This window comes from Nerophis ophidion, linkage group LG15 (assembly GCF_033978795.1).
Source record: "Nerophis ophidion isolate RoL-2023_Sa linkage group LG15, RoL_Noph_v1.0, whole genome shotgun sequence".
NCBI classification, from domain to species: domain Eukaryota; kingdom Metazoa; phylum Chordata; class Actinopteri; order Syngnathiformes; family Syngnathidae; genus Nerophis; species Nerophis ophidion.
Genome location: NC_084625.1, coordinates 22164125 through 22189888, shown reverse-complemented (window position 1 = coordinate 22189888; position 25764 = coordinate 22164125). Strand labels below are relative to the sequence as shown.

At 39.5% G+C, this 25764-nt stretch overlaps 3 protein-coding genes across 9 annotated transcripts in view; 2 read left to right on the top strand and 1 right to left on the bottom strand.

The window, feature by feature from the left end:
* Positions 1–323: 323 nt before the first annotated feature.
* mtfr1 (mitochondrial fission regulator 1) lies at positions 324–14923 on the bottom strand. Of its 4 annotated transcripts, none has more exons than XM_061921809.1 (8): positions 14797–14923; positions 13960–14062; positions 13764–13862; positions 8794–8930; positions 2853–3094; positions 2457–2718; positions 2212–2392; positions 324–927 (listed from the first exon to the last, which is right to left on the bottom strand). In XM_061921809.1, the coding sequence occupies exons 2-8, from the start codon at positions 13993–13995 to the stop codon at positions 880–882; spliced, it is 1005 nt and encodes a 334-aa protein (XP_061777793.1). In that variant the 5' UTR covers positions 13996–14062; positions 14797–14923; the 3' UTR covers positions 324–879. The 4 variants fall into 4 exon arrangements, with proteins under 4 accessions (XP_061777793.1, XP_061777792.1, XP_061777794.1 ...); XM_061921808.1 differs by having other exon boundaries at positions 14792–14906; XM_061921810.1 differs by having other exon boundaries at positions 14811–14893.
* Positions 14924–15163: 240 nt separating this feature from the next.
* On the top strand, positions 15164–25411 carry armc1 (armadillo repeat containing 1). Of its 4 annotated transcripts, none has more exons than XM_061921814.1 (8): positions 15164–15411; positions 15484–15497; positions 19444–19650; positions 22319–22410; positions 22561–22753; positions 22825–22941; positions 23139–23213; positions 24315–25411. In XM_061921814.1, exons 3-8 carry the CDS (start codon positions 19489–19491, stop codon positions 24510–24512), a joined length of 837 nt encoding a protein of 278 aa, XP_061777798.1. In that variant the 5' UTR covers positions 15164–15411; positions 15484–15497; positions 19444–19488; the 3' UTR covers positions 24513–25411. The 4 variants fall into 4 exon arrangements, with proteins under 4 accessions (XP_061777798.1, XP_061777799.1, XP_061777797.1 ...); XM_061921815.1 differs by having other exon boundaries at positions 19441–19650; XM_061921813.1 differs by lacking the exon at positions 15484–15497 and having other exon boundaries at positions 15165–15411.
* Positions 24873–25764, top strand: part of lama1 (laminin, alpha 1) — a 60393-nt gene continuing 59501 nt past the window's right edge. The window contains exon 1 of the mRNA XM_061922498.1: positions 24873–24936. Within this exon, the coding sequence (XP_061778482.1) occupies positions 24873–24936 (64 nt within the window). The remainder of the gene's footprint in view (positions 24937–25764) is intronic.

Genomic DNA, 25764 nt, shown 5'->3' with positions numbered 1-25764 from the left:
AAATAACGTGCTAGTTCAGTGCTAAACGCTAGTTTAGACTTTAAAATAAGAGCCACCCTATCAAAATAAAAGCCTTAGGAAGGGGGTGTCCAAAGTCCGGCTAAGGAACATCAGACAGAGGAATTTGGACCGTACTCAAAATAAAAATATTGTATTTGGATAATCAGGAGTAATTCAATTAATTTAAAACAGATGATAAACTTGTTTATGTATAATATAATATAAAATATTTTTTAGATGTTTTAGTGTTCAGGATATATATTTTTTTCTTCAACCATATATAGTAAAACAGACAACATTGATTAAAATAGAGCACACAAAAGTTCTGGTTGTATACTTTTATTTCATTTCAAATTTGAACAGAATTTTACAGAAGGATAAGGGGTCGGGGCAAAATCGCATGATACCAAAGTCATCCTTTTTCATCATAAAAAGTATTAAAAGTAGCACTGGGCTGACACACACTTATGTGCATAAATAACCACAAATAGCTCATTTGAACGTTAAAAATTGTGAAATCAGTATTTGCTTCCACATCATTGTCTCAGTCTACTTTACATAGAAGGGAAATGAGGTATTAATAATAACATGTTTGGCATTGATTATGGGTCTAAACATATACATCTAGCACTTACAAACTACTTTTTATTTGTGTTACAACATAAATAAGTCATAACTTTACTTGTAGTGAGAAAGTGCCCTCCTCAACAACCAACAATGACTTAACAGATGACAATAGTGTTGCAAAAAATAAAAACTCTGAACACTGAGATTTAAAAAGCTCTATAACTTAAAAAGTGCACAACAAAATGAACATGATAGAGCAGCCTCATTCCCTTGTGCTTCCACAATAGAACTCTTTTTGTCAGTAAGATCCATTCAGACAAACGTCCGCTTTCCTGTTGATTTCAGCATGTGCTGCCCAAACTGTAAACAGACAAAAATGACTAAATTAAGAACAAGTCATGTGTCAAAATGTTTTGTGAAACTACCACCACTTCATTTTTGTAACAATGAGACTCTCATAGAACTTCAAAAATAGTCATTATTATCCTCAACACTGGTACAGTATATCTGACATATTGCAACCTCACAATTATTATTTTTTGTTTTGTTCATAATATTATTAGATTATGTTATTACTTAAGTTTAATTATTTTTAGTCATCAAGTTTCAACTATTATATATGATACAACTTTTCCTCAAATTACTTTTTCAAAATTTTAAGAGACTTTAGAAGTTGTCTTTTGCCTTGAAACATTTTATTCTGACATTACCTAATTACTGACTTTATTTTTATTAGAAAATTATATAGGTTTATTGGCAACACTAATTGGTCCCAAGTGTGTGAATGTGAGTGTCTGTCTGTGTTGGCCCTATAAGGCGACTTGTCCAGGGTGTAACCCGCCCCAGTACAACTGGGATAGGCTCCAGCACACCTGCGACCGCGAAAGGGACAAGTAGTAGAAAATGGATGGATAATTATACTAATATTGATACAATCCTTTTCTCAATATTTCGATGAAAGTCCAACTTTCTTTTATTACTGCAGGTACTGCACAGGCGCAACAAAATGGTACCTAAAATTACAACTTTTTTCTCAAATCATTAACTAACTCATGATAATATTTAGGTTTTATTATTTCGGTTGAGTAGGTTTTTTGTCACATTATGCTATCAAAACCTTTCCCTTTACTTATTCTACCAAAAAGTACTCACTTTTATCAGGATTTTAATATTCAGGTTTTAAAAGACGTCTTTTAAATTAGTTTTTTTTCCTCCTGTGACATATTTAGCATAAAAGTATGACTTTATTCTCATAAAATTGTGACCATTATTATTATTATATTTTGACTTTTATTTCTTCCCATTTCAATATTTTCACTTTATTTTGATGAAACCTTTTCTAATGTACTACTTTGTCTCTTACTATGTCTACATTTTTCTCAGAAACAAATTTAGGTTGTACAATTTCCACGTCAATCTCATCTTTTTTTGTCACATTTTGATCTTTTCCTCTTGAGGTTCAGAATTTCCTAAAACACTACATTAGAAATGTCCCATGTAATTACGACAAAGTAATTCTGTTTAAATTATGTTTTTATTTTTGTAATATTTCTATTTTATTGTAGTAGAATTACTATGTGATACTATGTGTCATAATAGAAAACAAGATTGGGTTTAATAAACCAAACAGTATACGTATCTCACCAGAGGGGTTTGGACTGGACTTTTCACTTCATGGTTGGGTAGTGTGAAGACGTCCCGGTCGTCCTGGTCACTGTCATGTCTGTAGCGGTGTGCGAACTTGCGCTTCAGGGCTTCTGCAATGAGCGTGGCGGCGTCTGTGGGCTCTTTGACCTTCTCTTTGGTGTCCAACTCTGCTGGGCGGCTGCAAACACGCGATATTTGTAACTACACTGATGCGTATATTTGGGAATGAAGTACGCCTCTACCTTTTGACAGATCTCAGCTTGACCTTGTTCATGTCTTTGAGGACGTCCAGCATGCTGGGGATTTCTGCCGTTTTAGACTCCAGCACTGTTGTCTGCCCTTCTGTCTTCTTTCCTCTTCGCTCCTTGATCAGGTCGATGGCGGAAAATGTGCGCTGCAGATTCAGTGGAGGGGGAGGTGGAGGGGGAGGTGGAGGTGGTGGCGGGGGTGGTGGTGGAGGTGGCCCGGTGCCACACGGGGGAGGAGGCGGGTGAGGAGTTGTCCCTGTGGAGACAGCAGAGAACACCTGTTACTACACTGTACTAAATGAGGCACTATGCTGTCATCAAGAAGAATATGTTTGCAATTACATCATTATTTTGTACTGGCCATCATGAGATGCTTGACTTTGAACGTACCCGACTGTGTGCTCTTTTCCTGCGCCAGCACGATTTGCGCTATCTGCGCTCGGAGCTTGGCGAGTTCTGTCTCCAGCGCGCTGATCTTCTGGATGGCCTCGTTGTTGGTGGCCGAGGGGCCTCGGGGGTCCGGAGCCACCTCGCGGAGGCTGGGGAGTGAGCGGCGCCTGGCCAGGCGTGGTTTTCGCTGAGGATTAGACTGCCGGATGCGGAATGCAAGCCCTGTTGGTGGCGGCCCCAAACTATTAAAACAAGACTGCATTAGTTTATATTCCTCATATACTGTATGTTCTCTCAACTTAGATTTGTGTGTGGGGCAGGCCTTTATTTTAATATTGATATCCATCCATCCATTTTCTACCACTTCTCTATTTCGGAGTCACAGGGGGTCGCTGGAGCCTATCTCAGCTGCATTCAGGCGGAAGGCGGTGTACACCCTGGAGAAGTCGCCACCTCATCGCAGGGCCAACACAGACAGACAGACAACATTCACACTCACATTCACTCATTAGAGCCAATTTTAGTGTTTCCAATCAACCTATCCCCAGGTGCATGTCTTTGGAGGTGGGAGGAAGCCGGAGTACCCGGAGGGAACCCACGCAGTCACGGGGAGAACATGCTAACTCCGCACAGAAAGATTCTGAGCTCGGTATTGAACTCAGGACCTTCGTATTGTGAGGCAGACGCACTAACCCCTCCTCCACCGTGCTGCCCTAATGTTTATATCATTATTATTGTTAGAAAGGTTCCCAAACTCTGTGCTACCTTAAGAGACTATTGTGAGCAGTCCACCTTAAGACCGCAAGGCATTGTGCGGCGCGCTTATTCATTCTAACCAAAACAGAGCACAGAGTGGTGAATGCCAGTCCTTTACATTTGCTGCCTGTATATATATCTACAACTTGTAAGATTCTATAGAACTGCGGTACCTGGTGCGTCACTGACGAATGTAAGTTCATTATATAGTTGTTTGACGCGCAGCGTGCCTTGTTTGGAGCGTCTAGACAATGTATTTCATGTACCAGTCCTTTATCTCTTCAAAGAGAACATTTCGGACATTTTGTGCCTTTGTACATGTAAGCGAGCACCTTATCCTGCACGGCAGGTCACAAGCACCAAAGATACGTACCTTCTGTAGCGTACAGTGACACCTTCTGGTCTAGTTAAGACATTTAAGTTCAGTTAAATGTTGGTATGATGTTATTTGAGTGTTTAGTTTGATGCTATCCTGTAATGTATATGGCAGGGCTTACTGTTTACTGGTGAAGCTACTGTGTACTAAATGTCAATTATTACCGGTATATGCTATATTTTGTATCCATGATATATTATTACACTAAGGTGATATGTACTATTACTACGTAGGATATGGTATTCTATACTAATTGGTTATAATGTTCTTATCTGTTTACTGCAGAAGCACCAATACTTAACAGTGTTGTACCATTCAGCCAATCCATTGTCACCTGCCATGCCTGTCAACCTGCCTACTAAACAAGTAAACTGCCATATGCCAAACGAACTGTCCTGTCCATTGTGTCCTGACCGACGCCCCGGAGGCGAATGAGACTACCTTTATAGAACCTTACAGTCCTTTATAACTCTCCACAACAATTATTATTACATTACAATTTTCAATAATATAATTAATTGATCCTTTTCCCACAAAATAATTACACTAAATCAACGTAACATATAAAAATACAATATTTATTATACTAAATATATGTATAATCATTACTGGTGTATTGATCAAACGGCCACTAATCAAGATTGGACGATTTTCGTAAAAAAATCTGATCAGCCATTAGCGATTAATGCCTTTAACGGCAATCCCCTCTTAACACTGTATTTATTTTTTAGTTCCATGGTTGACAAGCTAGCAGCTAATTATGTCTCCCCATACACAGTGTGGAGCCACTCCACTAAGCTAATAATAATCACCTCTTTTATGACAAATAAATTGTATTTTTTAGTATCTTAATGGAGGACAAGGCTAAACATGTTAACAGCCAGAACACGCATGCTAATAGCTAGGCTAACAGCAAAGCTAGCTAGAGAGTAGTTTTTGGTTTTCAGTTACCGTGAACTATTGACTTTGTTTTGCTCAAACAATTGTAAAGGGAATAAGGAAGTATTTTAAATAGTGTGTTGCAGGGATGTCAAAGTATGAACAATTCCTATCACGGTTATTGTGACCAAAATTATCACTGTTTGTTATTAACGCCGTATTTGTAATTGGGCTCACAATTAAAAAATAAAAATAATGTAATTTTAACCAAGTTTTATTTAAAAAAATATTCAAAATAATTTCCTTTGAAGCAGGAACACTATTGTAGATAAGAACACTGTTTTTAATGTTGTCAAATTGAATGTGCATATGAAAGCAAGAGAAGCATTATCAACAAAGTAATATGGCAGAAAAAAATACATAAATAACTAAACTAAATGTGAAAATTATGCAAGATAGCAACTTATGGAAGTAAGAGATAAACAAAAACTAATTTAAGAATTTTGCAATATGGCACCTAATGGTCATAAGACGTTACTCTGCTTTTTGTCCATCCATCCATCCATCCATTCCTACCGCTTGTGCCTTTAGTGTTCATTTTAAGGGATCTAGTTTTATACATAGGCTGCACGATTATGGCCAAAATAATAATTATTATTTTGATCAATATAAATCACAATTAATAATCAGGATTATTCATTATTTTTAGTCAAACAGTGTTGTGGTGTGACCATGACACCATCATGTAATTTGTAATGTCTAATAAAAAAAAAAAGCTACAGATAAACAGTATCCATATACTGTATTTAAAAACAAATATCTGTGTTTTTGTTCATTATTAGTATCAACGTGTCAGCTTTTTCCTCATTACATTGCTTCTATATCTATTTTTACATTTTCATTGAAAGGTATTTTTTTAAGTTATGTCCATTTTGTGTACATTGACATGTACATGTACATGTACATGCTGTATCGGGACATATCTCATAAGAGTTTGAGCAGAAATATGTTGTATAGAAATTAACTTCACACCATAAAATATTAACAAAATGCTATGTCACGTGAATGTTTTTTTTAAGGAATAACATTGTGAAATGAAAAAAACACAAGTATTTAAAAAAAAACATGGTGTTTACTTTCTGATGCCCATAGAAAACACAAAGCAGTTTGGCCTATGAAGATAAAGTCTAATAGACAAGCTTTGTTCTTCAACAACACCTTGTGGTTCAGTGAAACAGTTTGGCCAACAAAAATAAACATGAGTGATAAGTCAAACATCTAATACACAATCTTTGTGCCTAACTGAAAATTCTGCATGTTGACACTTCACAGCTTGAATTCAAATCAATGAGATGACAAAAACATTTTAGTTAGCATTGATGTTATTGGAACACTGACAAAGTTAGCAGTTAAATAAGTGTAGAGTGACCATCCCAGTAAACAAACGGCAAGACTTTATTAACAAGTTGTGGCAATGTTTCCTACACATCGCCTGCTGCTTGGTAACTTTCCGCCACAGCAGCTGAGTGAAGACGCAGTGTTTTCTCTTCTGCAGTATACCGTATTTTTTGGATTATAAATCGCTCCGGAGTATACGTCGCACCAGCCGAAAATGCGTAATAAAGAAGGAAAAAAACATATATACGTCGCACTGGACTATAAGTCGCATTTTTGGGGGAAATTTATTTGATAAAATCCAACACCAAGAATAGACATTTGAAAGGCAATTTATAATATATAAAGAATAGTGAACAACAGGCTAAATAAGTGTACATTATATGACGCATAAATAACCAATGGAGAACGTGTCTAACATATGGTAAGAGTCATTCAAATAACTATAACATGTAGAACATGCTATACGTTTACCAAACAATCTGTCACTCATAATCGATAGATCCCATGAAATCTTCTTCTTCGATGTCGCTTCTAAACAACTCTGCCAACTCCAAAGGTATGCGCCGCTTCCTCTTGTCGTTTTCTGCTGCATATTTCACTACGTCCAGCTTGTAATCAGCAGTACATGATTTCCCTTTTGGTGCCATTTTTGTTCAGCCCTTCTCAGTTTTTATAAGTCACCGCCAACGATGAAATGATCATTATTGTCACCGACGTCCCACTGGGTGGGAGTTTTCCTTGCCCTTATGTGGGCCTACCGAGGATGTCGTAGTGGTTTGTGTTGTGGTTTGTGCAGCCCTTTGAGACACTAGTGATTTAGGGCTATATAAGTAAACATTGATTGATTGATTGATTTTAATAGCTACGGCAGTAGCATATAGCAGTTAGCATTCCATGACCCACAATGCACTTCTGCCATGACCCTCCCCCGCCGAATTCTTATTGGTTCACGTGTGTGTGTGTGACGATTGTTGACGTGTGTGTGACAATTGCTGACATTTTCTTTGTCTCTTCCGCATAAGTCGCTCCGGCCAAACTGTGAAAAAAACTGCGACTTATAGTCCGAAAAATACGGTACTTTTTGCATGGGACAAATGTGTCTGTTTCTAAAATTGTCCAAGCATGACAAAAAATGCACCCCGAGGCTCCACAGTAATGAATTAACGAGTGAAATTAAGTAAAAAGAAGCAATCGGGTGCCATTTACTCGGAGGGAAAATCTCCAGAGAACAGTTGTGTAACTGCTGCACTGTTTTTAAAAGCCAAACAGCGCAATAGCGTGCATGTGCCGGTGATGTTGTGACTCGGTTTCCAGCAAGTGAGTAGTGTTGCCTAAAATGCTTTAATAAATGACAGTTTTTCGGTAACTAAACATTTAAATGTTCTGGAATTTTACCGCAGCCGAGTGTGAAGCGACCGGAATGAGAATCAGCACCTCCAAGTCCGAGTCGATGGCTCCCACCCTGAAAAGGGTGCCATCTCCGGGTTGGGTAGGAGACCCTGCCCCAAGTGGAGGAGTTCAAGTACCTAGGAGTCTTGTTCACGAGTGGGGGAAGAGTGGATCGTGAGATCGACAGGCGGATCGGTGCGGCGTCTTCAGTAATGCGATCGTTGTACCGATCCCGTTGTGGTGAAGAAGGAGCTGAGCCGGAAGGCAAAGCTCTCAATTTACCGGTCGATTTACGTTCCCATCCTCACCTATGGTCATGAGCTTTGGGTCATGACCGAAAGGATAAGATCACGGGTACAAGCGGCCGAAATGAGTTTCCTCCGCCGGGTGGCGGGGCTCTCCCTTAGAGATAGGGTGAGAAGCACTGCCATCCGAGAGGAGCTCAAAGTAAAGCCGCTGCTCCTCCACATCGAGAGGAGCCAGATGATGTGGTTCGGGCATCTGGTCAGGAGGCCACCCGAACGCCTCCCTAGGGAGGTGTTTAGGGCACGTCCAACCGGTAGGAGGCCACGGGGAAGACCCAGGACACGTTGGGTAGACTATGTCTCCCGGCTGGCCTGGGAACGCCTCAGGATCCCCCGGGAAGAGCTAGACGAAGTGGCTGGGGAGAGGGAAGTCTGGGCTTCCCTGCTTAGGCTGCTGCCCCCGCGACCCGACCTTGGATAAGCGGAAGAAGATGGATGGATGGATGTTTACCGTTATATCTCTAGTGTGTTACTATTGTTACATTGTCGATAGCACTCACCACAAATACATTAAAAAATGCACAGTTAATACATGTGATCGGTATTGGACAATCTTACTCATGGATGATCGGTATCCGAATGACAGCATAAAAAAAACCCTGATCGGAAAATCCCTAATAATTATATATATTTTCTGATTATGAGTATTTTGAGTGTCAAAACAAAGAACATTCGATTGTTCGCAAGCTGTTCTTCTCTTAAAACTGCACCGCAAACTTTAGCGTTACAGATGCCACCTGTGCTTTACATGAGATTTTCTGCATAGAAGTAACAACATTCACCTGGTTGCAACAAAGCTAATGAATACAACCTGTTGTGAGGACAGGACTTAGCTCACCGAGGTCTGCCTACGTTGTCTTCATCGTCTTCCTCCTCCCCCTCGTCCTGATCAATCCAGGAGACGTCAGCGAGAGAGGCCACAGCAAAGTTGTTCCTCCGGCTGAGGACACCTTCATCCTCAGTGTATGGACAGAGCTATTGAAAAAAGACCGACCACCTTATTAGGAAAATACCTTGGAAAATACCACATTGTATTATCCAACTATTGACAAACTAATTGTCTCCTCACTGACATATTTTTGTTTCAATGTAATTGGAGAATAGCTGTTTGAAAGTGCAGCTGAGATAGGCTCCAGCACCCCCCGGCGACCCCAAAAGGGACAAGCGGTAGAAAATGGATGGATGGATAGAAGTTTTGAACTACTATGTTTCCATGCCTCATGTTGAGACTTAGTCAACAGCACCTGTGCTGTATTACATCGTTAAGATTAATCTGCAATCAATTCTACAGTAAAACATCATTTTATAAGTACAAAAAAAAAACATTAACATAAAAAAAATTTAATTTCATTTTTTTTATTTTATTAAAACTGACATTGTGAGGACATTGTTATAAAATATTAAATTTAACAATGGGAAAATGCCAAAAAATCTAAGAAAAATGTCATTCTTTTGTAAAAAACATTTTGGATTTTTTTTTTTTTTTTTATGGTTGACAATGTAGCAAAATAGTGTTATGTTGAAATATACTAAGGAAATGTAATTGTGAAGATATATTTTTTCAAGATCCATCATCTTCCGCTTATCCGAGGTCGGGTCGCGGGGGCAGCAGCCTAAGCAGGGAAGCCCAGACTTCCCTATCTCCAGCCACTTCGTCTAGCTCTTCCCGGGGGATCCCGAGGCGTTCCCAGGCCAGCCGGGAGACATAGTCTTTCCAACGTGTCCTGGGTCTTCCCCGTGGCCTCCTACCAGCTGGACGTGCCCTAAACACATCCCTAGGGAGGCGTTCGGGTGGCATCCTGACCAGATGCCCGAACCACCTCATCTGGCTCCTCTCGATGTGGAGGAGCAGCGGCTTTACGTTGAGCTCCTCCCGGATGGCAGAGCTTCTCACCCTATCTCTAAGGGAGAGCCCCGCCACCCGGCGGAGGAAACTCATTTCGGCCGCTTGTACCCGTGATCTTATCCTTTCGGTCATGACCCAAAGCTCATGACCATAGGTGAGGATGGGAACGTAGATCGACCGGTAAATTGAGAGCTTTGCCTTCCGGCTCAGCTCCTTCTTCACCACAACGGATCGATACAACGTCCGCATTACTGAAGACGCCGCACCGATCCGCCTGTCGATCTCACGATCCACTCTTCCCCCACTCGTGAACAAGACTCCTAGGTACTTGAACTCCTCCACTTGGGGCAGGGTCTCCTCCCCAACCCGGAGATGGCACTCCACCCTTTTCCGGGCGAGAACCATGGACTCGGACTTGGAGGTGCTGATTCTCATTCCGGTCGCTTCACACTCGGCTGCGAACCGATCCAGTGAGAGCTGAAGATCCCGGCCAGATGAAGCCATCAGGACTACATCATCTGCAAAAAGCAGAGACCTAATCCCTAATCATTTTTTTAAGATATATGTTTTAATTATTGTAGTAGTCAGAGAAAACTAAAGTCGTAAAAGACAGAGAAATGTCAAAATTTGACTAAAAATGTATCCATTTTACTGAAGTCGTAACATTACAGGTAAAGCGTTGTCCATGTTCCAAAAATTTTTTTAAATCAGAAGAGTTACACAAAAAGTTTGAACTGTATGAAAAGTAAGTCGTAATACCTCAAACGCAACAATATTCATAAAGGGGATATTGCACTTTCCTGGAATTTTGCCTATTATTCTCAATTCCTATGTAAGGCAAGAACACACGTTTTTCTTTTTTTATGCATTCTAAATTGTAAATAAGCGTTAGCAAAAATCAGCTAAAAATGGAGTCAATCTAAGTTCCTCTATTACACCCACAAAGCCCTCCAAAGAACATCTTAAAACCCCCAACAATACCCCACTTACAATTTGTGACCTAAGTATTAACCATGTGATGTTATTTTAAGCGCTAACGTTAAGGACTTATTTTTAGCCACGCATTAATCACAGAGAGGTAACTAGCTTATGCTGCTATATTGTGCCTGTGAGCTGGTGAAAGTTAATTCTAGATTATAAATTATGCCTCTCACCTGGATAGTAGAAGATTGTGGTCATAAACCGAGAAATTGGTGAACTTTGACAGCCAATTTACACCGGGAGATGACGAGAAAAACATAAAGAGACGCTAGTTTGCGTCCACCTTTTTTTAGTGAAGTGAATTATATTTATATAGCACTGTTCTGTAGTGGCTCAAAGCTCTTTACAAAGTGAAACCCATGATCGGAGTGAGTGGTTCTCAACCTATTTTCAATGATGTAGACCCAGTGAATTTTTTTTTTATTCAAGTACCCCCTAATCAGAGCAAAGCATTTTTGGTTGAAGAGATAAAGAAGTCAAATACAGCACTATGTCATCAGTTTCTGATTTATTAAATTGTATAACAGTGCAAAATATTGCTCATTTGTAGTGGTCTTTCTTGAACAAACAAGTGATTCAATTATAAATAAAGATTTCTACACATAGAAGTAGTCCACTTAAAGTGCCCTCTTTGGGGATTGTAATAGAGATCCATCTGGATTCCTGAACTTAATTCTAAACATTTCTTTACAAAAAAAGAAATCTTTAACATCAATATTTATGGAACATGTCCATAAAAAATCTAGCTGTCAACACTGAATATTGCATTGTTGCATTTCTTTTCACATTTTATGAAATTACATTAATATTTTGTTGAAGTATTATTCAATAAATATTTTTATAAAGGATTTTTGAATTGTAGCTATTTTTTTAGAAAACTTTAAAAAAAAAAATCCCACGTACCTCTTGGCATACCTTCTAGTACCCACAGGGGTACACGTACCCCCATTTGAGAACCACTGATCTAAGTTACATCTAAACCAGTGTGGGTGGCACTGAGATCAGGTAAGTAAAGTATCTTTCCCAAGGACACAACTGCAGTCACTAGGATGGCGGAAGCGGGGATCAAAACCAGGAACCCTCAAGTTGCTGGCACGGCGGCTATACTAGCCGAGCTATGCCACCCTTTAATTAAGCCTTTGTGAGGATTATGTGTATACGTCATCTAAACGGAAAGATATGAACATCCCATCAGTTGACATCCCAGTGAGAGCAGACGATGTGCAGTAAGTGTTTGTTTTTTTATGATGGTTGTTGTCTCTCATGAAGTCTGCATGTTTTAATTTTCAGTGTTGTTAATTGAAAATGCAAACGTCTATGAAATAATGAGTTTACAAAATAAAAGCACCGCCGTATGCTTACAATGAGCAAAATACGTAAGGATTACATGTTATTATGAGTGTGCAGTACATTACATATATACTTACATCATGTATATAAAATGATGGCGGTGTGTAGGCAGAATAGAGTGACTCCTGACTTGATTGTAAGCTGACTTTTTCTAATGTTTATTTAGAATGCATAAAAAAATAAAAACATTTGTTCTTGTCTTGCATTGGAATTGTGAATGATAGGCAAAACTCCTCCAAAAAAGTGCAGTTCCCCTGAAAGTATCAATTATCATTGCCATGCCTAATATTTAAACAGGAGAAGTAAGCAAGTATGAAAAACAAAGAGAATTGACATGGAACTGTAAAGGGTAATAGTTATAGTAAAGGCTTCCATTGTTGCAAGTAGCTACACAAACTGACCTAGAGCCGACATACTGCATTCCGCATAGCAAGGGAGCGGAGCTGGAGAGGAAAAGAAAGGAAGAAAAATAGGGGGGGAAAGACAGAAAAATAGTAGAAAGTCACAACCACGGCATGTTTATATTTTAAAAGTAGAAAAGGTACTGCTGATACTGTTTGTATAACCTCTATTTTATTGACAGCATGTACTGTTTATATTTTAAAGGCGTACTGCACTTTTGTTTTTAGGAATTTTGCCTACCGTTCACAATCATTATGAAAGACATGACATGGCGGATGGATTCTTTTCCAATGCATTCTAACTTATAAAAAAAAGTATGCTTACAGCGGAGCCAATGGGAGCTCCCCTATTCCGCTTATAAAATCCGCTAAATAACCATTCAAAAAGCGCCAACAATACTCCACTTACATTTTGTGACTTGACTATTAACCAAGTATTAATGATGTTGTTATTGTAAGCGCTAATGCAGACAAACTATAGCGGGGCAGTGATATGAACACTTGTGTCTGTTTACATCAATGACTGGTCAGCTGTTTCCTCACGTCCCTGCTCCCTGTAAGTTTATTGTAGATCATAATTTATGCCGCTCACCTGGATAGAAGAAGGTTGAGGATGTATTCCTACAAATTTGTGCACTATGACAGCCAACTTAAGACTCTGAAATGGCGAGAAAGACACAAAGACGCTTGGGTCCACCTCCCTTTAGTTTGGAGGATTATGAGTCTTTCTACATCTAAATCAGAAAATATGAACATCCTAGCAGTCGGTATCTTAATGACAGTAGACCTTATACAATAGTGATGTTTTATTATGTTTGTTGGCTCTTATAAAGTCTGCAGTGAGCAGTAATCGGTAAATATTAAATGTTATTATAAATTTGGCCGTTAACTACACTACATATATACTTGCATCATGTATCTAAAACCTCAATGGAGGTGTATGGATGTGTTTAAGGGCTTTATAGGCAGAATAGAGTGTGTTCCATAGGCTCAGATGTAAATGCCCTTATAATCAAATTCATGAAATATTTAGAATGCATTAAAAAAAATCTATCCGTTGTCATGTCTTTCATGATGAGTGTACAAATAAAAAGTGCAGTTCCCCTTTAAAAAGTCAAACCAGTCAGACAACAAAAGCTTGGTAAGGGGAGGGGACAACTTGGCTGTGTCGTCAACTGTAGAAAAAGATAAGAGAAGAGGCAAAGAAAATCTTTAAAAAAGAAAATCCACCTGGAAATGAACCCTGGCACACGGTTTTAGAGGAAGGTTGCTCGCTATTCTCCTGACAATACTTCTGGAGGACCCATATTGCTTGGCTGATCCAAACGCCTGTCCAAAAAACACAACGTATTAATTAAACTGAAACACAAAATGAATCCAGCACACACACAATTGAATTCAATTGGGAAAAAAAAGAGCCACCTACCAGGTCCATTTCAATGTGCTCATCGTGTTTACTCATAACTTTTGAAGTACTGGCAATGGGTACACATGGCCAAATACTGGCGGCATCATCATCAAACACACACCTAATGAACAAACACGTGATAAAATATATTACTATTCATATTTTATACATAATTTTATTATATCACATTATGATTTGTGTTTATCTTTGAAGTAAGAACAGTCATTTGATTGGCAACACTTAATTGGCCCTAGTGTGTGAATGTTGTCTGTCTATCTGTGTTGGCCCTGCGATGAGGGGGCGACTTGTCCAGGGTTGCCTTCCGCCCGATTGTAGCTGAGATAGGCACCAGCGTCCCCCGCAACCCCAAAAGGGAATAAGCGGTAGAAAATGGATGGATGGATGGGCATTACTACAATTCGTTTAGCAAAACAAAAGGCTACATATGTAGAAGTACTGAACATGATTTACATTTATACATTACTAACAAAATAAAGAACCAAAAAGTTTGACAAATATTGTTAATCGAACACTTTTTGACTAGTTTCATTTAACAGCGATAAAAAGAAGTGAGACTCGTATCTCTCTGACACAAGATAGGAGGTCACAAGTGTGATTGATAGATGTTTATAAAAAACTAACAAAATCGTGGGATAATATAATTTGATGGATTCCAAAAGTAGTTTGGAAATCGGAGGCTAACAAGTTAGCAAGTAATGCTAACTAGAGGGAACTTTTAATAGCTACTACTTGTACTAACTCGCAAAACAACAAGTACGTACGAAGGCGATCCATCACAATAGTCGTGTCACGTTGAGCATTCACAAGTGTACAACTTATGTAAAACTACCTTACAAAGACAGACGCACGCTGGTTGAGAACTTTTCCAATGTTTCCACCTTATCTAGTCGTCGGACATGTCCTAGGGCTGACTGATGTGGAGGGGAGTCATTAAATGTTTTAACCAATTGGATTACAGCGATTACTTAGCAAGCCTCGGTCACGATGAAGCGCCACCATAGGGCAATCCTCCTGATTGGCAGGTAATTCAACCAATAGGATGCATTATTTCATTTGACATTACCACGTGATTGGGCTTTGGTCTAGTCAATCAGATGAGACAGTCCAATTATATAGGGGAATGTTAGAGTACGTTCGATATACACTTTCTTTTATCCCGACAGCACAGTGTCACGTTTAACGGAGGAGAGTGAAACAGGTTCAGCTGTAAAGCGGCGAGTCCCAACAGCTAAAACAAACCGAACGTGCAACAAAACCCAAACAGTATGCACAGCTGCTATCTTAAACGAGCATTGTCGAGAAAGGCGCAGGCCCTCAGCGTTAATGAAATTAGATTATTAGGGGGTGCTTTTAAACTGGCACGCTGTCTGCCGGCACGCCATTATTGTGTCTTGTGTAACTGAGCTTTCCAACTGTTGTCTCATGGTTTCGCCGAAAACTGACTGAAAGGTAAGTTGAAGTGTGAAACAGCGTTAGCTAGCTTAGCTTAGTCACCGAGTCGTTTCTTGTCTCTTCCCACAGGGGCGAGCTTTGAGGTGAGACTGGGGGTCGCAGCAAAACAAACACAATGTGTATTCTACTGCTCAAGCAAGCGAATGTACACATTTTAAATTATCCGTTTGCAACTGGAACATTGGGCCATACTTTTTTGGGAAGGTGTCAAATACTACATAATAAGCCATGTTATAGAAAGCGTCGATATTGACGTGAGCCTCTTTTGAATGTTGTTAATGATAAATAGGTCAACCATTTAATCTTCTTTTCTGGTTTAATTCCCACTGTAATTCCCCGAGGTCCTGAATAAAACAACATTTTCTTACCCTGAATACAGAATACATTGCAATGGTTCACAAAGTGTTAAAAGGGAATTGTACTTTGTTTTTACATGTTGCCTATTATTCACAATCCCTATGTGAGACAAGCACAAATCTGTTTTGTCTTTTGTTATGCATTCCATTTAGGGCTGGGCGATATGGCCTTTTTTTAATATCTCGATATTTTTTAGGCCATATCGCGATGCACGATATATATCTCGATATTTTGCCTTTGCCTTGAATGCATATAATCACAGCAGTATGATGATTCTATGTGTCTACATTAAAACATTCTAGTTCATACTGCATTAATAGATGCTCATTTTAAACTTTGATGCATAGAGGGAAATCACGACTAAGTCAATTTAGCAAAAGTGTATTTATCAAACAGTTATTAAGCAGTGGCACAAACATTCACGTCATTTCAAAACAGAAAGTGCAAGATTGTCAGAGACATTTTAAAACAAGCTTTTAGTGCGCTTTTGTGCATGATGTCACACAAGATATTTCAATAAGTGTCACATAAAAATGAGCTGCATATCAAATAGTGTCTGTCCTACGGTGTTGATGTGGAAATAGTTGCTTTGGCATTTTGTTAGTGTGACACCAAACGGAGATGTTGATGCAGAGTTTCAAGCACTCTATTCTCTAGCGGCTGACTTTTCAAATGATGTTACAAATAAGTAGTGCTGCTACTTTTTGTAGCAACGCTTCTGCCGAATAAATGTTCAACATGTTCTCGCTGGAAGCCAAACCACCGCCAGACAATGCACCCAGTGCTGTTTTTCTTGGGAAATAATTCTTCCTCCATTTGTTACCAGATTCGTACCTTCTCTCTCTCTCGTATTACACCGTTAGCATCACAGCTAATGTTACCATGTCGCTACCTCTCTGCTCGGGGAGGGCGTGTGACGTTGCACGCGTGACGTATGTAGGAAGGTGCACTTGTTTTAAGTTTCTGGGAGAAGGAGAGACGAGAAAGAGGGAGAAACTCATGCAGTTTAATGCCCGCAGCTAAAAGCAACTGCGTGACAACGTATACTCGAATATCACGATATAGTCATTTTTTATATTGCACAGAGACAAACCCGCAATATATCGAGCATATCGATATATCAACCAGCCCTAATTCCAACTAGTAAATAAACGCTGGCAGAAGTCAGCTAACAATGATGCTTGTGGGAATCGCTATATTACTATAAAGCGATATAAAAAATATCCAATCACCTCCATCAAAGTTTTATAAACATACTACAAGTATATATGTAATGTAGTAACAGGAGGATTCATAACAACTTGTAAAATTTACGTCTTTCACTCATTGTAAGCAATTGGTGGTACTTTAATTTCCCAAACTCATCACAACATTTGCTTTTCCCTTTAACAACAACTCAAGGCAGATTTGAAAAAAGACAACAAACATAATAAAACAATCACTTACTGTACAATGTCTGCTCTCGCTGGGATGACGACTGATTGGATGTTCATATCTTGCCGTTTGGATGAAGAATTATTCATACGGCGCGGCCACCGCTGCTGCTCACTGCTCCCCTCACCTCAGAGGGTGATCAAGGGTGATGGGTCAAATGCAGAGAATAATTTCACCACACCTAGTGTAGGTGTGACAATCATTGGTACTTTAACTTTAATTTAAATAATCTTCGCAAGCACTTGAATTAAAGGTGGGTGCATACTAGCATCTTTTATTGTCTTTCTCGCCATCTCAGGGTCTAAGTTGGCTGTCCAGATGAGAGGCACGATTTATAATCTATAATTGCCTCCCACAAAGTGTCAGGCGATATATCAGCTCACCGACTCATGATTTCAATATAGCTGTATAAACTAGTTACCTCTCTGTTATCAATGCACCACTAAAAGTAGGGGCTTAAATTTAGCGTTAATAATAAGTAGTGTTAAGACTTGATTCATATTCAGGTCATAAGACTTAATTGGAGTGTTTTTGGTGCTTTTTGGATGTGTTTTAGTGGGTTTTATGGCGCAGTAGCAAAATGGCATTATTGTTCCCATTAGCTTAATTGTTATCTACGCTTTACAATGCTTAGAACAATTGTTCATCTCTCTCATAAGGACTGTGAATGATGGGCAAAAAAGTGCAGTTTCCCTTCAAACACCAAGTCCCACCTCAAAAGTGTACCCCACCATACCTTACATTACAAGGGTGTGAAACCGGTTTTCATAGAGGGTCACATCTTCGTCATAGCTGCCTTCAGAATATAAATGTGAATATAAATTGCCTCTGCATTTGATTCTATTTTTTTTCCCGTACGCTGTAAAAATGTGTGGATTAGCTCAGTCACTAGAATTTTACTGTTAAATTTACCGTATTTTTTCACAACATGTTACTGTAAATGGAAACAAAGTTCCAATGTTTTTACAGTAACATTCTGTCAACTGAGCTGCCAATTTTTTTTTTACTGTAAAATCTACAAAGGTTGTTTTTACAGCATCTTATTATAAATTGGAAAATAAGTCCACTGTTTTTTTACGGCAAAATTCTGACTTCTGAGCTACCATTTTTTTACAGTAAAAAAAACTGTAGTGCGGATTTTCCATGTACAGTAATATACTATACGGGCTTCACGGTGGGACAGGGGTTAGTGCGTCTGCCTCACAATACGAAAGTCCTGAGTAGTCTGGGGTTCAATCCCGGGCTCGCTATTTTTCTGTGTGGAGTTTGCATGTCCTCCCTGTGAATGCGTGGGTTCCCTCCAGGTACTCTGGCTTCCTCCCACTTCCAAAGACATGCACCTGGGGATAGGTTGATTGGCAACACTAAATTGGCCCTAGTGTGTGTATGTGAGTGTGAATGTTGTCTGTCTATCTGTGTTGGCCCTGCAATGAGGTGGCAACTTGTCCAGGGTGTAGACCGCCTTCCTTTTTTTTTTTACTGTAAACAACAATTTTTCCATGTACAATAATATGCTGTAAAAACAACCATAGATTTTGCGATAAAAAAACTGGTAACTCAGTTGCCAGAATTTTACCCTAAAAAGCAGTCCTACTATTTTCCCATTTACAGGATCATGCTGAAAAAACTTTTACCAAATTTTGCCGTAAAATCTATTGTAATTTTTACAGTGTACAATCTGATGAATAACTTGCTTTGAAATCATAAGTCAAGCAGATATTTATGATTCTGTTTTGTTTTATTAACAAAAAAATGTTTGGAGTATATGATAGTATATTTGTTGCATTTTTAGATAATAAAGCTTAAAAGATTTGCTACTGCGTGCATTTTTTCTGTGAAAAAAAAGTAATTAATTGACTCATATTATTTCCAGGCTTTTGCAGGCCATAATAAATTATATGGTGGGCCAGATCTATCTTTGTGCTTTATAATATGTTACTTGTATGCACTAAGTAATCTGCTTGGGGCGTTTGCCTTTTATTTAAATACATTTCAGCAAGTGTTTGGTTAGTACACTTTTATCTGTATAGTTACTTCATATGTATATGTCTAACCTCATGTATATATATATATATATATATATATATATATATATATATATATATATATATTAGTGTATTATTAGATGGCTTGTGTGTACCACTGGTGGTACTCGTGCTACAGTATGAGGATTGGTGTATTATTGTTTGATAAGCTCCATCAGTTATGACCCATATTTGCATCATTATTACCCAGCAGGGTGGAGGCTGTTTGGATGTGTAAGGCTCTAAGACGAGAGGCACCATGAGTGCGGAGTTGGATGCACTGACGGTGGTCAATCAGCTGCGAGATCTTGCTGCAGACCCCCTCAACCGCAGAGCCATAGTTGAAGATCAGGGCTGTCTGCCAGGTCTCATCCTTTTCCTGGACCACCCCAACCCCCAGGTGGTCTACTCGGCACTGTTGGTAAGTTGTCCTTTTTGTTATATTCACAGGTACAATTGTCCATTGCCACATCTCACTGATTTTTTTACGCACAGGGGTTTAAACTTAACCGCGGCAATTTCCGTGACAGCCCTCGTCATTTTCCGTAATTCCCTAAAAAACTTTTAAAGAAAAGTGTAAACAGCCATTCTTGCACATTCTTCATGCTTATGTAACACTTCAACTTTCAGGCTATGTTCACCCTTTTTTTTTGCCCATGTGTGACATGTATCTGATCTTTTCATGTCAATGTGATCAGTACAATTCAGATTTTTTTCAAATTCGACCAAGACCGCTTTCGTATGTGGCTATTTTAGTCTGATGTGGAGCCGATGTAACTGCAGTCTGAAAAATTGGGTCATGCTCATTGAAAAGAAACAAACATCATAATTCTCTGCCAAAGTAGACGGTCACAGAAATGAATAGTTGTCAAATCAGCAAAAAACAGACAAAGAGAAGATTTTTTAGAACTAACGTCAATGTTCCACCACACCTGGCTCCAATTGCTTGCCCACACACTTTATGGGACAGACATGGAAGCAAATGCCCCACAAACTGTGAGAGCCAAAGGGAGGTTTTTGTGGTTGGTGCACTAATTGTAAGTGTATATTGTGATATTTATGTTGATTTTATAAAAAATAAAAAAAATATATATATATATATATATTATTTATTTATTTTTTTTTAATAAAAATGTATAAAAAATTCTTCTGCGGCCCGGTACCAATCGGGCCACGGCCCGCGGCCCGGTGGTTGGGGACCACTGCTCTAAGACAAATAGGCCAGTTGCGATCGACTGAATGCCCTGAAAAGTAAATATATTTATTACACAATTACTGATGCATTTATCATATTTTTTTTACTAAGAAATTGATGGATAATTTGCTTCAAAAAGGGAAATGCGGTAGAAAATGGATGAATGGAGATTAAGTCATGTTGACAAGCAAATATCTAGGGATTTTAGATTTATTTTTAAAAATCTTGGAATATGTTGCTACATATTCAGTCACTCAATCAAAGTTTATTTATATAGCCTTTAAGTGATTCAAAAACCACAACGACATCCTTAGATTTGATCCCACATACGGGCAAAAAAAAAAAAACAACAACACGATGGGTACAATGAAACAACCCCCCCCCCCAACCCCCCAACCCCGCCCCAGGTCACCAGTGCAATGGATTCCAAGCGGATACTGTTAATAAGCTATACTGGAACAGTATAGCTCGGTTGGTAGAGTGGCTGTGCCAGCAACTTGAGGGTTCCAGGTTCAATCCCTGCTCCTGCCATCCTAGTCATTGCCGTTGTCCTTGGGCAAGACCCTTTACCCACCTGCTCCCAGTGCCACCCACACTGGTTTAAAAATGTAACTTAGATATTGGGTTTACCAATGTAAAGCGCTTTGAGTCACTAGAGAAAAACGCTACATAATGTGAGAATCCGGTCCATAAGGAGGTTAGCAGGGGATCCTTTTGTATGCAACAGCTAGCGCTTCCTCCGTGGAAACTGATCTGTGGCCACCTTATTTAAAAGAGGAGCAAAAAAAGGGTGGAAGATCAACTGGTCTAAAAATGGGGTAAGATGGTACTTAAATGCTTCTACTTCAGGTAGCATCTCTAACCGTTACAGGTAGGGCATTCCAGAGTACTGGAGTCTGCGGTCTTTTTTTTTTGTCTCCATGAATTACTAATAAGCCAGAGTTCTTAGACTGCAGATTTCTGGCCGGGACATATGGTACAGTTAGGGATCATTGTATGAGAATTTCTTGTCACGGTTATTCTGACCAAAATGATCACAGTTATCATTATTCCATCCATCTATTTTCTACCGCTTGTCCCTTTTGGGGTTGCGGGGTGTGCTGGAGCCTATTTCAGTTGCATTCGGGCGGTAGGCTGGGTACACCCTGGACAAGTTTCCACCTCATTGCAGGGCCAACACAAAGACAGACAACATTCACGTTCACATTCACACACTGGGGCAAATTTAGTGTTGCCAATCAACCTAGCCCCAGGTGCATGTCTTTGGAGGTGGGAGGAAGCCAGAGTACCCGAGGGGAATCCATGCAGTCACGGGGACAACATGCATACTCCGCACAGAAAGACCTCGATCCCGGGGATCAAACCCAGGACCTTCGCATTGTGAGGCACGTGCACATTATTATCGCGGTATTTTTAAATGTGCTCAAAATTTTCAAAAATGATTTCCCGTATTTTCCAGACCATAGAGTGCACCAGATTTGGAACAGCTAGCACAACAAAAGAAAAGCTCCAGGTCAACTGGTCTAAACGAGACCCATCCAAATGTTAAGAGTATATAAATTAATTTTAATGTGGGTCTTAAATGCTTCCTCTGAGGTAGCATCTCTAACTATTGCCAGTAGGGCATGCCTGAGAACTGCAGTCCAAATAGAAAACGCTCAGAAATAAGACGACGGGCCACATAAGATGAGGCGGAGGCTCGCAGAAAATGACGCAGCAAGCCTGATATGGCTCCTAAACCTTGTTTGACACTTTTGATCTACATAAACAGATTGGTTTTACGAAAAAAATCCCAATGAGGTATCATGTATTGCAGTGTGAACTTACTGTAGCTTTAGAATCTGCAAAAGAGTCTAACTCAACTTTTGTTTTGTCGTGATGTTTGTGTGTGTAGGCCGTGCGTTACCTAGCAGAATGTCGAGCCAACAGGGAGAAGATGAAGAGCGAGTTGGGCATGATGCTGAGCTTGCAGAATGTCATGCAGAAGCAAGTCATTGCCATCACCACCACTTTCTCTCACATGCACACACACACACACACACACACACACACACAGTATATATACTGTTAAATTCAACAAAACCGAAATATAATCTCTATTTTTGTCATTAATGTTGACTCTGCATCCCTCCTAAGGAGTACGTCCCCTGGAGAAACCAAACTCTTGGCTTCAGAGATCTATGAGATCTTGCAGTTGGCCGGCAAAGAAGAGGCGGAACAAGCGGAAGCTGCCGCTGCCTCCTGCCGACGTAAAGCTCAGTTCTTCCTGGGCTCTAACAACAAGAGGGCCAAGACTGTGGTGCTGCACATCGACGGACTGGACGACTCGGTCGGAAATGTTTAACTGTCCGCTAAAAACATTTGAAACAGGTTATTTACGTGTTATGATATCAAACCCAGACTCGCAGAAGCTTGTGTGAGGAGGCTTTGTTGAAAATCAGAGGAGTCATCAGCTTCACTTTCCAGATGGCTGTTAAGAGATGTGTTGTGAGGATCCGCTCCGACCTTAAAGCTGACGTAAGCACCATCACAGCTAAGAGCAAAACTTAACAAACTGGATTTTTTATAATGAGAGCAGAACGTTTTCTGACATTGTTTTTGATTTATTTTACTGTTGTCCCTGTAGACTATTTAACCACTTGTGTGTGTGTGCGTGTGTGTGTGTGTGTGTGTGTGTGTGTGTGTGTGTGTGTGTTGTTTTCACTCTCTGATAGGCGTTGGGCACAGCAATCAACTCCACTAAAGTGATGACAGCTCAACAGGTGGTGAAGACAGATGATGGAGGAGAGGTGAGGACATGTGTAGACATAGACTTGCTTTCTTATTTAATAGCATTAGAAAGTGTTTTTAAACTTTTGAGCGGTACCGTGTCATTTTTGTTCATACCCTGGCTGTTCAATGCTTCTTTATAAATTATTTTAAATGTATTGTAAATTATATTTTTTGTATATATGTCTTTTTAAATAAAGGAAAGTAAATGTTATGAGTAAGGAATTTTTTTACATTTTAATCGATACTATTACCAAATTGACACTTTTGAAATGGTGCCTGTGCTTAAACATCGCCCAAACCAGAACCTAAAATAGTTTTTAAAAAATACAAAAATATTTTTTGAAAAAAAAAATCCTATTTATTTTTACTAAATATTGTGACATTGAAGTTGGACATGCTAGCATTTGAAATATATTAATGATACAAATCAAATAAGTAATTCATTTAAATTTTAAAACCTACAACAATCATTGCAGCAAAAATTGCAGCAATATAAAAAAGACAATGTGCATATTTAACACGACTTGCCTGTGTTGTAATGTTGATGCTCATAATTCCGGGGTTTAATGGATGCACTTTTCTTGTCGTAAAGGTTAATTGTTGCATAATAAGGAAGTGCTAGCAGGCTGCTGTTGGCGTGTTAAGGTTGACAATAATGTATAAAAAGAGCGTCAGACTCTGTGTGTTTATTTACAAGTCCTTACTTGCACAAAAACACAATTATGTACTTGTTGCAGGTTTCTATGTTTACATTTATTTGGCACCATAATGTTCACCAAGATATACTTTCTTCAACAAAAAAAGAATTTCATAATTTTTTTCCATTTGGTATTTCCAGTCAGAAAATATCCATTCAACAAATGTCCATGTGTGTCATTTAGATAATGTATTAGCAAACTGTAACTTATATGGCCAGCAAGGTTTATTTCTCGCTCAGTAATCTTTTCTTTTTGTGTTTCGTCTTGTTAACGTGCAACCTACTGGTTGGTTTTCTCCCGAAAACAAAACATTTCTGTCAATCATCAAAATTATTTTCATGAAGTGTCCTATGTCATAAGATCATATTGTAATTGTACTTATTAATGGCTGACATTTCTCTTTCCACATTTCTGTCCCAGCTGATCATGCCATTCCAGGAGGACTGTGAAGGGGCGGCGGCCGTGGAGGAGAACATCGACATCCCCGACTACCTCCCAGAGGAGGAGAGTCCGTCCCAAGAGCCAGACAAGGCGGTGACGCGTGTGGGCTCCGTCACCGACGGCATGGGCTGGCTCAACACGGCCGCCAACTTTCTGACTCGCTCCTTTTATTGGTGACCTTTCCCACCACTTTGGACTCTGCCCCTCCCTCTTGCCTAGCCCGCACACAGCGCCACCACATGTATGCAACAAGCGCTGCAGCGTGTGTGTATATATCGAGCGCAGAGACAGAATGCTAGGATTTTTCTCATCACCTTTTGTGCATGGTTTTTGGTTGCTTTCCCAATATTTATCTTTATTTTCTGATCAATTGATAACAATTTCCCCCATCTTATAGTTATTTTTGAGCATGTTCTAGTGCCAATCTTGCCTCATGGCTTGATTTCTTTTTCTCTGTGCCTTTTCTTTGGACATTTCACGGTAATTATTCTAATTTATTTATCATTGTAATTTCCAACTATTTAGAGAGCTCAGAACATGCCAGAGGGACGGCAACAGGATGATTTACAGCTTGGACTTGCAAGCTTCCAGGTCCAACCTGGTATACTAGCATCCAGCCTAGTTTATCCAGTAATGTTCCAAAAGGCTATCATACCAATGATAACTGTATATTTTGTACATTGTATCCGATCCGCCCAAAAAATAGTAATCTTGAAGGAAGCTCATTTTTACAATTACCTCCACAAAATGACATTTTTGTTGCAGTGACATCACAATTATTTGAACAGTGATATCCTGTCAACGTATAGTACATCATGAAGGTGGTGGTAGTTCCCTGGTAGAGCAATAATATTTTTAACATTAGACTCTGACTAACACTTTTTAAACAAAATGTGTTATGAACAGTGTTAAATCTAAGCATTTTATTCCGTAAAGTTGGAATACGTTTTTCTTATTAGCAGTCCTGGCTTGTGACTCAGTCACCATGTTAACTTCCTCGTGTACAGACTTCAATGTAATATACTGTAACTGCTCATTCCCATGTGACTGAAATCATGATAAACGTCAACTTCAAATGTGTCTCCGTGCTTTTTTTGTGCACTGTTTAAATACAACATACAACTAACAATAGCAAATCAAGTGTGAAGTTGAGATTATTAATTTATTGTAAAGGGACGGTGTGGCGCAGTGGGAGAGTGGCCGTGCGCAACCCGAGGGTCACTGGTTCAAATCCCACCTAGAACCAACCTCGTCACGTCCGTTGTGTCCTGAGCAAGACACTTCACCCTTGCTCCTGATGGGTGCTGGTTGGCGCCTTGCATGGCAGCTCCCTCCATCAGTGTGTGAATGTGTGTGTGAATGGGTAAATGTGGAAGTAGTGTCAAAGCGCTTTGAGTACCTTGAAGGTAGAAAAGCGCTATACAAGTAC